The sequence below is a fragment of the Dipodomys ordii genome, unplaced genomic scaffold (assembly GCF_000151885.1).
Source record: "Dipodomys ordii isolate 6190 unplaced genomic scaffold, Dord_2.0 Scaffold14, whole genome shotgun sequence".
NCBI classification, from domain to species: Eukaryota; Metazoa; Chordata; class Mammalia; order Rodentia; family Heteromyidae; genus Dipodomys; species Dipodomys ordii.
Window position 1 is genome coordinate 8,297,278 of NW_012267230.1, and position 14,298 is coordinate 8,311,575.

A 14,298-nucleotide genomic window follows, 5' to 3' on the forward strand; every position below is an offset into this window, starting at 1 on the left:
GGCTGGTTGTGGTCATGCAGTTTTGCCCCGGTCGCAGGCAGATGGCCCAGGAGGGTATGGAACTGCATGGGTGTCATGGTGTGTCAATAAAACTTTATTTGTAACGGCAGCTAGTGGGCTGTGCTCGGTGGGCAGGCTAGGGCTTACTTCTCCCCGGCGGCATAGTACTCCATGTAACACAAGGTCATCAGCAACTACCAGAAAACACTGAGTGTCCCTCGCCGGTGCTCGCCCCGCGGATTTACACCTCCCGTTCCAGGCAGCTCCGCTTGATGCGGCGTCTTTCCTTCTCTCCTCAGCCATATTGAAGGTGGTGTCCTCTGTCCTGCAGCTGGGCAACATCGTCTTCAAGAAGGAGAGAAACACCGACCAGGCGTCCATGCCTGACAACACAGGTGGGTGGAGCCAGGGGCTTCGGGGACAGGGACGTGGCGGGGGGGGCTGGTCCAGCTGGGGTCCGTGGCAAGCAAAGAGCTTGCACACATACGCACACGCTGCTGGCCCCATATACAGTCCTGGGCCAGCGGCAGCATCGGGCTGCCCGGAACCCGTGTCCTGGGGATGAATGAAGGGGCTGGACTGCGTTTCTGGGAGGAGGTAGCGGGCACGGGGGCTTGGTCAGCGGCCGGACACTGTCCTTACTGCCTCTCGCTCTCTTTGCAAACTTTTCCCAGTGAAGTTTTGAGTCGATGTTTTGCTTTTCTATGTGTCTGTGCATGCGCATGCCAATTCTGGAGCTTGAACGCAGGGCCTGGGCACTGTCCCTGAGCTGTGCTCCAGGCTGGTGCTCTGCCACTCTGAGCCACAGCTCCACTTCTGGCCTCTCTGGTAATAAATTGGAGATCAGAGTCTCACAGACTTTCCTGCCTGGGCTGGCCTTGAACTGCCATCCTCAGATCTTAGCCTCCTGCATGGCTAGGATGACGGGTGGGAGCTACTGGCGCCCGGCCTTTACAACAAACAAAAAAGTGTTCTCAGTTTATTCAAGATTCACATTTAACTGGACTTGGATTTTTGTCCCCCTAAATGTGAGCGTGCTACCTGTGAATAAACAGGCAGGGTTTGGGGTTTGGGGATGGATTGGCTGCTTTCAGCCACACCCCAACCCCCCCTTCCACCTGGGAGAGGCCCTGCTTTGTATCTTGGGGCCTGAACAGCTGCTCACCCCACCCCAGGCTCACCCCACCTCAGCCTTTCTTGCATATTAACTCCACATGCTGCCAGAGACCTTCCGTAATGAGAACTATAAGCCAGGCGCCAGTGGCTCACGCCTGTCATCCTAGCTACTCAGGAGGCTGAGATCTGAGGATTGCGGTTCAAAGCCAGCCCAGGCAGGAAGAGTCTGTGAGACTCTTATCTCCAATGACCCACCAGAAAACTAGAAGTGGTGCTGTGGCTCAAAGTGGACAGAGCCCCCAGGCCCTGAGTTCAAGCTCACAACCGCCCCCCGCGACCTTCCCCACCCCCCAAAAAAAGATGCCATGTAATGGATGGAGGAAATCTGTTTACTGTCTCCCTGTGCTGAACAGACTGTAATGAAGCACTCATTTCTATGCTGAGGTCACAGGACGTGAGTGTGTGTGTGTGTGTGTGTGTGCATGTGCGTGCGTGCGTGCATGTGTGTGTGTGTGTGTGTGTGACTGAGGTTTGAAGTCAGAGGCTTGTGCCTGGCAGGCAGGTGCTCCGCCCCGAGCCACGCCCCCCAGCCGTTCGCTTTCCTCATTTTTGGGAATAGTGTCTGGCTTTCCGCCCGTGTCAGCCTGTGCACGCCGCACCCACCCAGCGAGGGTGACGCGGCCACGCCACTGTGGTTGAGATGGGGGTCTCACCAGCGTGTTGCCTGGGCTAGCACAGAACCGGACCCTCCCGGTCCACCCCCCCCGAGTAGCTGGGGTGGCAGGGGTGCGCCACGGGGCCCGGGGAGCAAGTTCCTCCTGCGGAGGTGTGCGTGGCGCTGTGAGCTGCCCAACACACAGGCTCCAGAGCTGGCGCTTGTGGCTGCGCTTTCTTTCTTGGTCTTGGGCGGTTAGTAAGGCCGTGCAGGTGAACACCCCGCTGCCCTCTCCCCCGGGGGGCTGTGGGGCTCTTGGGTGCTGCTCCCCCTGGGCTGCTGGCACATGCAAAGTGCAGAGACACTCTGGGGGGAGCTGTCCTTCACCAGCTGGCGCTGCTGCCATCTCTCCATCAGCGTGACAGCAGCAGTGTCCCCAGACAGGGGCCTCTGTCCCCCTCCCCCTGGGGACAGTCAGCACCGGGGGGGGGGACAGATGGGAAGGGGGAGGGACCCTAAGCCCCCTCGGGAATCCCCCCAGCGGACCCCAGCACTGACTCTTAGCACCAGGAAGGGGGACCATACAGCCGGCCACTGGGCTCTGCTTCTGCGAGAGCAAGCCTGCACGCACCGACCGTGGAGGGCCGCGGGGGGGCGCTCTCCCCTGACGCTCACAGAGCTCTCGCGCGCTCTCATCCAGCTGCACAGAAAGTGTGCCACCTCGCCGGGATTAATGTGACCGACTTCACCAGAGCCATCCTGACCCCACGCATCAAAGTTGGACGGGATGTGGTGCAGAAAGCTCAGACGAAAGAGCAGGTATAACCAGCACTGGCTCTTCTCATCCATCTACTACCCATCCATCTGCCCATCCATCCACCTACCCATCCATCCAACCAACCATCTACTACCCATCCATCCATCCATCCAACCATCCATCCAACCATCTGCCTACCCATCCATCCATCCACCTACCCACCCATCCTCCCATCCATCCACCTACCCACCCATCCTTCCATCCATCCAACCATCTGCCTACCCATCCATCCATCCACCTACCCACCCATCCTCCCATCCATCCACCTACCCATCCATCCTTCCATCCATCCATCCACTCATCATCTGTCCATCCATTCATCCTTCCATCACCCACACATCTCTCCATTATCCATCCATCCACCTTCCTACCTATCCATTCATCCATCTCCACCCGACAGTAGACTATTCAGAGTCCCATGTCAGATTCTGAGGATTTGGTGGTAAATGAGAACGGCAGCGTCGCTTACTCATGACCTCTGACCTCCTAACTGAAGGCAGGAGCCTTGCTGTGGAAATGCTCGGGTGTCTCTGCGTGTCCCCGGAAGGTCTCCCACTCTTCCCGCAGGCTTCCTGCCCACTGGATCACGGCCCCTTCCTTTTCCTGCTTTAAAGGGCTGATAAAAGGCAGTGGGGGACTCACAAGTCTGCGCCCCCAGCCCTGGTGTTGGGGAAGTGCAGGCCTCGGGTGATAGCGTGTCCCCCTGCGCCCCCTGCAGGCCGACTTCGCCATCGAGGCCTTGGCCAAGGCCACCTACGAGCGGCTTTTCCGCTGGATACTCACCCGCGTGAACAAAGCCCTGGACAAGACCCATCGGCAGGGGGCGTCCTTCCTGGGGATCCTGGACATTGCTGGATTTGAGATCTTCGAGGTACAGTGTGGTGGGACTGTGGCAGCCATGTCTCAGTCCCCGGGGGCCGCGACTTTCCCATGAAGAAATGATTATTTTGGAGAGGAAGGCCACTGGAGGAGATATAGCTGTTTAGTGAAGACAGAAGCTTGGGGCTATACGAGACAGAAAGCCAAGGGGGGTTTGCTGGTTTGTACAGTGGAGTAACCGGAGTACAGCTGCATCCGCTAGGCAGGGCCTGCCTGCCTGCCATCCTGGCTTCCATTCTCCAGCAGGTTCCCTCCTCATGGTGGCAAGATGGCTGCCACAGCTCCATGCAATCTTCTCTCAGCAACTAGAGCAGAGAGGAAGACATCCCATTTCCAATTTCTGAGTTCCAATGATTGCCCTCCAGCCAGGCACTGTTTTCAGACCCAGTGAAGGATTTCACATGGTGTGGACATCGTTGCTGGAGGCAGTTCAGAGGAAGGGGGAGGGGGAGGATGGGAGGGAGAGATAGAGAAAGAGAGAGAGGTATCTTTTAAGGTTTAAAGATACACAGGAGACATCTGCTACAGACAGTCTGAGCCTCAGTTTCCCCAGCTGTAAGGTGATGAGTCCATGCCTCTGTGGCGGCCGTAGATGAATGTCGCAGGGAGGAGTGATAAGCCTCCTCAAACCACGCGGCACAGGTTGTCGCCTGTGCTAACCCCAGGGTCTCTGTGGGTGCTGAGTGGCAGGGACGAGGTCTCTCGAGGGGGCGGGGGAGGGGCGCCGCCCTCTGACGTCACCGCCCTCCCCCCCACGCGCAGGTGAACTCCTTCGAGCAGCTGTGCATCAACTACACCAACGAGAAGCTGCAGCAGCTGTTCAACCACACCATGTTCATCCTGGAGCAGGAGGAGTACCAGCGCGAGGGCATCGAGTGGAACTTCATCGACTTCGGCCTGGACCTGCAGCCCTGCATCGAGCTCATCGAGCGCCCGGTGAGGGGCCCGCCCGCTCCCCTAGGCCTCAGGCCATGCTTTGCTCTGGGGCATGCTAGTAAAGGCCCCGGGAGGTAAGGATGCTCTGTGAGACCCGGACAGCAGGGGGCGATAGAGGACATGTCTTTTACGGTGCTGGCCTCCTATTGGCCAGGGGGTAATTGTTGGATGGATTGGGAGGAGGAGGCTGAAATCCATCCTGAGAGCTGGGCGCCTATAGACATGGATGGGGGGGTTAGGGGTGGGGTGGGGGGGTGCCTTGCTCTCCCTGGCGAGCTGGGGCAACCCCACACCTAACTGGCCCCGCCCACCTCGGTGTCCGTCCTCAGAACAACCCTCCGGGCGTGCTGGCCCTGCTGGATGAGGAGTGCTGGTTCCCCAAAGCCACAGACAAGTCCTTCGTGGAGAAGCTGTGTTCCGAGCAGGGCAACCACCCCAAGTTCCAGAAGCCCAAACAACTCAAGGACAAGACGGAATTCTCCATCATCCACTACGCGGGGAAGGTGTGAGGGCGGGGCCGGGGCTCGCTCCCTCCTGGGGTGAGGGGCCCAGGCAGACCCCACACAGCCCCCCTAGCCATGTAGCAAATCAGATCCCAACCCTATCCCAAATATGGCCTCCACGCGTGTAACTTCTCTTTAGGTCTCATTGTGGCTGCCAGACTGGCGGACCAGCCCTGGGGTTTAACAAAAATCCGGGGTTAGGGATGTGGCTCAGTGGTAGAGCGCTCGCCTAGCATGCATGAAGCCCTGGGTTCGATTCCTCAGCACCACAAACACAGAAAAAGCCGGAAGTGGTGCTGTGGCTCAAGTGGTTGAGTGCTAGCCTTGAGCAAAAGTTCAGGGACAGTGCTCAGGCCCTGAGTTCAAGCACTAGGACTGGCCAAAACCCCCAAAACTCTGCCATTGCCGGCAGGCTCCAGCGAGGGGGCCTGTGGGAGACGCAGCCCCGTTGCTGTCCTCACCCTCATTGTCACGTCGTGGCTGCCCGTGTGCAAACCTTGGCTTAGGGCTCCTAGGTAGGCCTAGCCATTGCCCTAACAACCAACATCCCATAATCCAGCCCCCTTCCTGAGCTGTACTTGCTGCTGTCCTACTGTGTGCAGGGCCAGTCTTTCTTGGTGTATGGGTCGGCCCAACCTGGCAGCCACGATGTCACTTCCTGGGCCAGCTCAGAAGCCCCGGGAGGGAGATGGGAGGACTCGGGCTGCGTTCACCTCACCTGCGCGCTGCTCCTCGGCAGGTGGACTACAACGCGAGCGCCTGGCTGACGAAGAACATGGACCCCCTGAACGACAACGTGACCTCCCTGCTCAACGCCTCCTCGGACAAGTTTGTGGCCGACCTGTGGAAGGACGGTGAGTCCGCAGGCGGTGGAAATCTGGAGATGGTGGTCAGAGCAGCCTGGGGCCGGCAGCTCTGTGAGACTCTCATCTGGCTCCAGGCCTGGGCGGCAGGAGCGGGATTCACTCCTGGGCCCTGATGATGCGAACGCGGCTCGGGCGATCTCGGGCTACCTCCAAGATGAGGCTGCTCACGGCCCATCCCCCCCGGCCCTGCCCAGCCTTGTCCCCTGCTGGCATTGGTCAGCAGAAGAGAGCAGAGGGGGGGCAGGCAACTTGGGGGTCCCCTGGAGGCTATGTCCTCGCCCACCACCCTCCTATCTGGGTCCTCTGGCCGGGGGTAGGGGTGCAGGTCCCCGGTCAGGGCAGAGACCGGAGGCGAACACCGCCTCTTCCCCGTGCCCACAGTGGACCGCATCGTGGGCCTGGACCAGATGGCCAAGATGACCGAGAGCTCCCTGCCCAGCGCCTCCAAGACGAAGAAGGGCATGTTCCGCACGGTGGGCCAGCTGTACAAGGAGCAGCTGGGCAAGCTGATGACCACGCTGCGCAACACCACGCCCAACTTCGTGCGCTGCATCATCCCCAACCACGAGAAGCGGGTGAGCCCCGCGCGGCCACCAGGGGGCGCCCTCGGGGGAGGGAGCTAGCAGGGGAGAGGGGCCTGCCCCCCCCCCGCCCACTCCAAGAGCCTCAGCTGCCGTGGGTGGAAAGATGCCACGGAAGGAGGGGGACTCTGGTGATGACGACCACGGAGGGGGGGAGGGGAGGAGAGGTGGGAGGGAAGGGCTGTAGAATGGATGATGGGCAGGGAGGGAAGGCGGAGAGAGCGAAGCAGCAGCCCTGGGTGCTATCCAGGGGATGCTAATGTACCAAGTCTGTCGACAGCAAAGGACAAATAGCGCCAAAGAAAGCCAGGCGTGGTAGCCCAGACCTGTAATCACAGGACTTGGGAGGCTGGAGCAGGAGGATCGAAAGTTGGAGGCCAGCCTGGACTACGCAGTGAGACTTTGTCTCAAATATATAATTTTTAAAAAGTGGAGGATGGGCCGCGGTGCAGTGGCTCATGCCTGCCTTCCTAGCTACTCAGGAGGCTGAGATCTGAGAATCACAGCTCGAAACCAGCCTGGGCAGAGAAGTCCCCGTGAGACTCTTACCTCCAGCGAACCACTCAAAAACCCGAAGTGGTGCCGTGGCTCAAAGTGGTAGAGTGCTAGCTCAGGGACAGCGCCTAGGCCCTGAGTTCAAGCCCCACGACCCACGGAAAGGGATGGGAAACCAGACCCCAAGCTGAGTCCTGTGTGGGGGCCCCCCCTGGCCCCGCCGGGCCGGGCCTGGCCCGGTGAATGGGGCTGGGGCTGATGGCTCCGGGCGCGGTGGTCACGGCCGTCCTCTGTTGGCGCAGTCGGGCAAGCTGGACGCGTTCCTGGTGCTGGAGCAGCTGCGCTGCAATGGCGTGCTGGAGGGCATTCGCATCTGCCGCCAGGGCTTCCCCAACAGGATCGTCTTCCAGGAGTTCCGCCAGCGGTAGGTGGCCCAGGCCGGGGCTGGGCGCCGAGGGCCGGGGCTGGGCACCGCTGGGGCGCTGGGGTGACTGCTGTCCTCTATTCCAAGCTATGAGATCCTGGCAGCCAACGCCATCCCCAAAGGCTTCATGGATGGGAAACAGGCCTGCATTCTCATGGTAAGCCCGGTCCTGGCCTCCCCGCCCCCCGGCCGTCCAGCCCCAGCCCTCACTGCCCTCCGGGGTGGGAGACGCCTCACTAGCCACCGCAGGGCCCAGCTGGACAGACACGGGAGCTCTCCTCCCACCCGCCCGCCTGCCCTCCCTCCCCGCAGATCAAAGCCCTGGAGCTCGACCCCAACCTGTACAGGATCGGGCAGAGCAAGATCTTCTTCCGCACCGGCGTCCTGGCCCACCTGGAGGAGGAGCGGGACCTGAAGATCACCGACGTCATCATGGCCTTCCAGGCCATGTGTCGGGGCTACCTGGCCAGAAAGTAAAGATGGCCGCCTTCCCCCCCCCCCCGGGATGGTCAGGGGTGGATCTGGGGAGCTCTGGGTTCTCACGGTGGACTCTGCTTGCTGGCTTCCACGACTCAGCCCTTCCCCTGGCCCGCTTCCCACCTCCAGCATCACTGGGGCCCTTCTATCCTTGATGTGGCCAAGATGGCAGCCGCCAAGATGGCAGCCGCCAAGATGGCGGCCATGGCCAAGATGGCGGCCATGGCCAAGAGAGATGGCAGCCGATACCATGCTATGCTTCCTCCCACCCAGTCGCCCTTGCGTGGCCGAGTGCTGGCTTGGTTGGAGATTTCTTAAAGACAACCAAGAGGAGAGTGGATGTGTCAGGAAGGGACTCCTATAGGGCAGAGGCAGGCTGGGTTGGTTTCCTGGGGGTGCTGGTCTGGCCGTGAGTCTGGGGTCCCCCTGGAGCATCGAGAAAGGCAGTGAAGCTCGTGCCGATGCTCAAGAGAGCGCCGGGTGGGAGGGGTGTGTAGGGAGGTCCCACATGGCCGGGGGGGGGGAGGGGGACAGTGAGGCCCAGGGGAGGCCCGTCCCTGGAGGCCGCCTCCCGCCCCGCAGGGCCTTCACCAAGCGGCAGCAGCAGCTGACGGCCATGCGGGTGATCCAGCGGAACTGTGCGGCCTACCTCAAGCTGCGCAACTGGCAGTGGTGGAGGCTCTTCACCAAGGTGGGCGCTCACCCCTCTCCCCGGAGGCCGCCCGCCCCAGCCCCCCCCCCCCGCGCGCCCCCGCCCTGCTGGCCCCGCGGCTGCACTGGCGATGGGCTACCAGAGGCCCCGAGCGGGCTCAGTGGCCGCATCCGGCCCGCCCCTTCCACGCCTTCCCCTGGGGACCAGCCTTTCTCTCCCAGCCACCTTCTACTGACTCTGGGAATGCAGCTGTGACTGCGCCCCCTGCTGCCCACTTTGTGAATGTCCCAGCTGACCAGGAGGCCTGCCCAGGGCCAGCCAGGCACAGACACAGATAGATAGGCCCAGGCCATGAAGGGGCCCGCTCTGTGGAAATGTCCACCTTCTTGACCCCACACCTGAAAATCTATACTAAGAAAACCACCTGACCATGCCGGCACCAGTGGCTTACTCCTATAATCCCAGCTACTCAGGAGGCTGCGATCTGTGGATCATGGTTCAAAGCCAGCCAGGGCAGGAAAATCCATGAGATTCCTATCTCCAATTAATCACACAAAAAGCCTGAAGGGGCGCTGTGGCTCCAGTGGTAGAGCACGCGCCTTGAGTGAAAGGAGCTCTCGGGCACAGTGGCCAGGCCCTGAGTTCAAGCCCCAGGACTGGCCAAAACAATTAAAAAAAAACAACCATACACATAAAAAGCAAAAGGTGAGAATGGTGAGCAGTAGGCCCAGGCTCGGCACGCACAGATGACCGCAGGAGAGCCTCTCGGTGCTGCTCCTGTTTGGGCACATGTGTCGTGGTTTGCCCTGTGCACACGACTGGACACTTGGCGACCTCTCTGGTCCCTCACCCTTGGAGGCCGGCCGCACCCTTCACTCTGGCTGCGAGCCAGTGAATCCCGTGGGCACTGGGGCTGCGTGTGAGCGGAGCATGTCCGCGTCCGCGTGCAGGTGAAGCCGCTGCTGCAGGTGACCCGGCAGGAGGAGGAGATGCAGGCCAAGGAGGACGAGCTGCAGAAGACCAAGGAGCGCCAGCAGAAGGCAGAGAGCGAGCTCAAGGAGCTGGAGCAGAAGCACACGCAGGTGCGCAGGCGCAGCTGGGACTACAGGCTGGCGGCCGAACACCAGGCCACAGACGGAAGAGGGGGGCCTCTCACCGGCTCTCTCCCACCCACCCCCCTGCAGCTGGCCGAGGAGAAGAACCTACTTCAGGAGCAGCTGCAGGCGGAGACGGAGCTGTACGCCGAGGCGGAGGAGATGCGGGTGCGGCTGGCGGCCAAGAAGCAGGAGCTGGAGGAGATCCTGCACGAGATGGAGGCCCGCCTGGAGGAAGAGGAGGACCGGGGCCAGCAGCTGCAGGCCGAGAGGAAGAAGATGGCGCAGCAGATGCTGGTAAGGCCGCCCAGGGAAGGAGCAAGCCCTGGTCACCTCAGCTCGCTCTGTGCTCTGTGTGCGTCAGCTAGTGCTGTGTAACAAAACAGCCCCAATGGAAATAATACTTAGCTGCCCTAATGAGAGCTTGGGAAAGCTTAGCCGGGTGGCGTTGGCTCAGGGTGGCGTGCACACCTGCTGAGAGGCTGTTGGGGTGCTTCAGGGCCAGGTGGAAGGCTGAACCCCCTCTCCCAGAACCGCCACGGCGCCCATTATCCTACGTTACAGAGACCGAGAATGCCACTAAGCGACCCTTGAGAGGGAGACGGCGGGGGCTGGGGTCCCTGGCCCTGGTGTTTGTGGGTATCTGAATTCACCTGGGGTTTCTCCCCCCCTCCGCCCCACCCCCCAGGACCTGGAGGAGCAGCTGGAGGAGGAGGAGGCCGCCCGGCAGAAGCTACAGCTGGAGAAGGTCACGGCCGAGGCCAAGATCAAGAAGCTGGAGGACGACATCCTGGTCATGGATGACCAGAACAACAAACTCTCCAAGGTGGGCTTCCCGTGGGGCATCCCTACCCCCCCCCCGCCCCTGGGCCGGGCCCCACGTGACGCCCAGGGAGGGCGGTGTGCAGAGAGGCCTCACCGAGGGGCGGGCTGGGATCTCCCACTGGCCTTGGGGAGGAGGGGAGGCCTCGAAGGGAGGCTTTCCTGGAGGAGGCTGGCATCTCAGCCAAGGAAGAACAGAGACATGGGAATATACGAGCAGAGTCATCTTGACTGGCCCGCTGTGCAAAGGCCCCGGGGCAGAGACACGCTGGCGTGGGGTAGCACTGGAAAGACCGTCCCTTGAGCGGAGGGAGCGGGAGGGACAAGAGGACAAGCGGTCGGCGGGACAAGACACTTCTCTGGCGTTTCAGACGCCTAGAAAACGCCAACACCGCTGCTTCCTGTCCCCCTCTCCACTCCCCATAAACACAGGAGCGGAAGCTTCTGGAAGAAAGGATCAGCGACTTGACTACCAACCTCGCGGAGGAGGAAGAGAAGGCCAAGAACCTCACGAAACTGAAGAACAAGCACGAGTCCATGATCTCGGAACTGGAGGGTGAGCCGGGGCTCCGCAGGCAGTCCCAGGCACCCAGGAGGCTGAGAAGTAGAGGATCCGGGGTGGAGGCCACAGGGCCAGCGGAGTCGGGTGGGGTCTGTGGATCAGGGTGGGTCAGGCACTGGGGCCAGGCCAGAGGGTGCCCCCCCGCCCCCCCCTGCCCGCCCGCGTCCTGACGGGCCCGCCGGCCGTGTTGCAGTGCGGCTGAAGAAGGAGGAGAAGAGCCGGCAGGAGCTGGAGAAGCTGAAGCGGAAGCTGGAGGGAGACGCCAGTGACTTCCACGAGCAGATCGCGGAGCTGCAGGCGCAGATCGCAGAGCTCAGGGCGCAGCTGGCCAAGAAGGAGGAGGAGCTGCAGGCCGCGCTGGCCAGGTACGCCGCGGGGGTGCCTCGGGCAGAGCTGCAACCCCACCCCACCCTCCCACCCTCCCACCCCACCATCGCTGGCTCCCACCGTTGATGGGGCCTGGGCCTGTCCACCGCCCAGTCTTGCTCTTTCTGTCTTGCTGCTGTCCACTCCCCGGCTCAGTGCCCACCTGGCCCCGTTCATGCCCGTGTGAGGAGGGCTCAGGCCTCTGCCTTTGGCCATTCCACCATTCAGTCACTGCCCTCTGGACAGGGTGCCACGCTCCCCCCCAAAGGGCCTGGCGTGGAAGGCCGGGGTGTGGCCTCTAGAGAGAAGGGAGGAAGCCCAGAGCACTATCTTAGTAACGAAGCATCACGAGGGGCCGGGGCGTGGTTCGCTGGGCGCACACAGGGCCCTGGATTCAATCCTCAGCCCTGCCAAAAACATATATGAGGGAAAGAAAGTGTGTGTGTGTGTGTGTGTGTGTGTGTGTGTGTGTGTGTTTGCATGGCATACATGTGCCAGTACTGGGCATTATCCTTTAGTGTTTTTGCTCTTGAGCCACAGCTCCACTTCTGGCTTTGTTTTTTCTGGTTAATTGGAGATAAGAGCCTCGTGGACTTTTCTTCCTGGGCTGGCTTTGAACTGTGATTCTCAGATCTCAGCCTCGGGTAGTTAGGATTATGGGAACAAGCCACCAAACTCTGGGCCTGGGCCTTCAGCTCAAGGCGAGCACTCTACCACTTAAGCCACAGCGCCTCTTTCTGGTGGTTCACTGAAGAATCTCAAGGACTTTCCTGCCTGGGCTGGCTTTGACCCGTGATCCTCAGATCTCAGCCTCCTGAGTAGCTAGGATGACAGGCGTGAGCCACTGGTGCCTGGCTTTTTTTTTTTTCTTTTTCTTTTGAGAAAGGATATCACTGTATAGTTCAGGCTGGCATGGAAGATCCTCCTGCCTCAGCCTCCCGAGTGCTGGGATTACAGGCATGCACAACCACTCCCACTGCGACCTGCTCTTACCACTCTTGGCCCTTTTGTTCCACATGAAGCTGTCCCTCCCCCCCCCCACGTCCTGGAGATGTGTATGAGATGTTGCCCCTACCCCTTGGGTCTTAGCCCTGTTCCCCACCCCCCCTTCCCGGCAGGCTGGACGACGAAATTGCGCAGAAGAACAACGCTCTGAAGAAGATCCGGGAGCTGGAGGGCCACATCTCAGACCTGCAGGAGGACCTGGACTCGGAGCGTGCGGCGCGGAACAAGGCCGAGAAGCAGAAGCGAGACCTGGGCGAGGAGCTGGAGGCCCTCAAGACGGAGCTGGAGGACACGCTGGACAGCACAGCCACCCAGCAGGAACTCAGGTGTGGGTCCGGCGCGAGCCCCCACAATGGCTGTGGCTGGATGGGGGAAGAGGCGCTCGGCTCTGGATCCAGTGTCAGCCCCTGGTTTCTTGTCATCAAGGGCCAAGCGGGAGCAGGAGGTGACGGTGTTGAAGAAGGCTCTGGACGAGGAGACGCGGTCCCACGAGGCACAGGTGCAGGAGATGAGGCAGAAGCACACGCAGGCGGTGGAGGAGCTCACCGAGCAGCTGGAGCAGTTCAAGAGGGTATGTGGTGGGCGAGTGCCCTACCTGGAGGGGTCTGGGGCCACCCCTTCGAGAATGCACCCAAGCCCGATGTGCTGTCACACCCCAAACTTGGCGTGCACATGTGGAAAATTCCACACCTGCTTCCATGTGATGCATCAGTCAGGTGCACTGAAGATAAAGTTGGGTACAGTAGCACCTGCCTATAGTCCCAGACACTTGGGTCGTGGTGATCAGGAGCCTCCTAGAGTTCATGGAAAGCCTGGGCAAAAAAAGTAGCCAAGACTTCATCTCCGCTAGTAAAAAGCTAGGGGTAGTGGTACGTGCCTCTGCCATCCCGGCGACTGGCAAAGGGCAAATAGGAGGATCACAGTCCTGGCCTGGCCTTGGCGCGGTGGCTCCCACGTCCCCACAGTGCGGCCTGGGGTCCCTTTTGGGGGTCTGGGACACCCCCCCCTCTCTGTGGAAATAGCCCCCACTTGAGCCATAGCCCCGATTTGTAGTTGGGACTTGTGATGGGGTCTCCAGGCTGGCCTCTGACTGTCATCATCCCATCTCTGCCTGGCGGGTAGCTGGGATTCCAGGGGTGCCCCACCATGCCCAGGGACCTGACCGCTGGTGCCTGGCTTGGTTTGGACCCGAGGAGATGGGGTGGCAGTTTGTCAGCCCGTGCATTTGGAGAACAGCACCCCAGAAGTGTTGTCTGGGTGGATGGGTGTGTGTGTCCCAGCTGCAGAGCCGGGCAGCACAGCCCTAGGGAGGAGGGAGGAGCAGAGGGGGGAAGGGAAGGAAGGCAGCCAACCTCCCCCCCCCCCCCACGTGCTGCCCCAGGCCAAGGCGAATCTGGACAAGAGCAAGCAGACGCTGGAGAAGGAGAACGCGGACCTGGCCGGGGAGCTGCGGGTCCTGGGCCAGGCCAAACAGGAGGTGGAGCATAAGCGCAAGAAGCTGGAGGTGCAGCTGCAGGAGCTGCAGTCCAAGTGCAGTGACGGGGAGCGCGCCCGCGCCGAGCTCAGCGACAAGGCCCACAAGCTGCAGGTGAGCGCCCCCTAGCGGCGGCCGCCCCTCCCGTCCCGCCTGCCACGCGCTGTCCCGGCCTTCGGACGCCGGCCAGGCGGGCGATGCCTGCCTAACGCATCACCTAACATGCCGTTACTCTGGAAGGGGAAGGCGTGTCCTGTCCGTGGGACTGGGGAGCCTGTGCGCAGGCGCAGTGGTCAGAGACGGCTGCTGGGGACGAAGGAGCGGGTTGCGAGGGAAAACATACGGGGGGGGCACCATGGCTGCATAAGGAACGGCCTTTGAGCCCCATGATCGGGTGATGGGAAGCCAGCGGAGGGCTTCACGCTGAGGTCTGTCCTACTGGGGTTCCACCGGCCTGGCCTGATGTTCTCAGCCTTCCACCCCGTGCTTGGCATGTGTGTAGTGGGAGTGCAGGGCCGGGAAGGAAGGAAGGAAGGAAGGAAGGAAGGAAGGAAGGAAGGAAGGAAGGAAGGAA

At 61.3% G+C, this 14,298-nt stretch overlaps 1 protein-coding gene across 3 annotated transcripts in view; it reads left to right on the plus strand.

Annotated features, from left to right (window-relative positions):
* Myh11 (myosin, heavy chain 11, smooth muscle) overlaps positions 1–14,298 on the plus strand; it is a 46,122-nt gene that overhangs the window by 20,266 nt on the left and 11,558 nt on the right. For all 3 annotated transcript variants that reach the window (XM_013011573.1, XM_013011572.1, XM_013011571.1), the window contains 19 exons: positions 300–395; positions 2,472–2,590; positions 3,307–3,459; positions 4,230–4,403; positions 4,733–4,906; positions 5,646–5,760; positions 6,154–6,347; positions 7,151–7,272; positions 7,360–7,429; positions 7,585–7,745; positions 8,332–8,440; positions 9,352–9,483; positions 9,586–9,792; positions 10,184–10,321; positions 10,750–10,873; positions 11,073–11,244; positions 12,364–12,576; positions 12,677–12,821; positions 13,632–13,838. In XM_013011573.1, the coding sequence (XP_012867027.1) occupies positions 300–395; positions 2,472–2,590; positions 3,307–3,459; positions 4,230–4,403; positions 4,733–4,906; positions 5,646–5,760; positions 6,154–6,347; positions 7,151–7,272; positions 7,360–7,429; positions 7,585–7,745; positions 8,332–8,440; positions 9,352–9,483; positions 9,586–9,792; positions 10,184–10,321; positions 10,750–10,873; positions 11,073–11,244; positions 12,364–12,576; positions 12,677–12,821; positions 13,632–13,838 (2,825 nt within the window). The remainder of the gene's footprint in view (positions 1–299; positions 396–2,471; positions 2,591–3,306; positions 3,460–4,229; positions 4,404–4,732; positions 4,907–5,645; positions 5,761–6,153; positions 6,348–7,150; positions 7,273–7,359; positions 7,430–7,584; positions 7,746–8,331; positions 8,441–9,351; positions 9,484–9,585; positions 9,793–10,183; positions 10,322–10,749; positions 10,874–11,072; positions 11,245–12,363; positions 12,577–12,676; positions 12,822–13,631; positions 13,839–14,298) is intronic.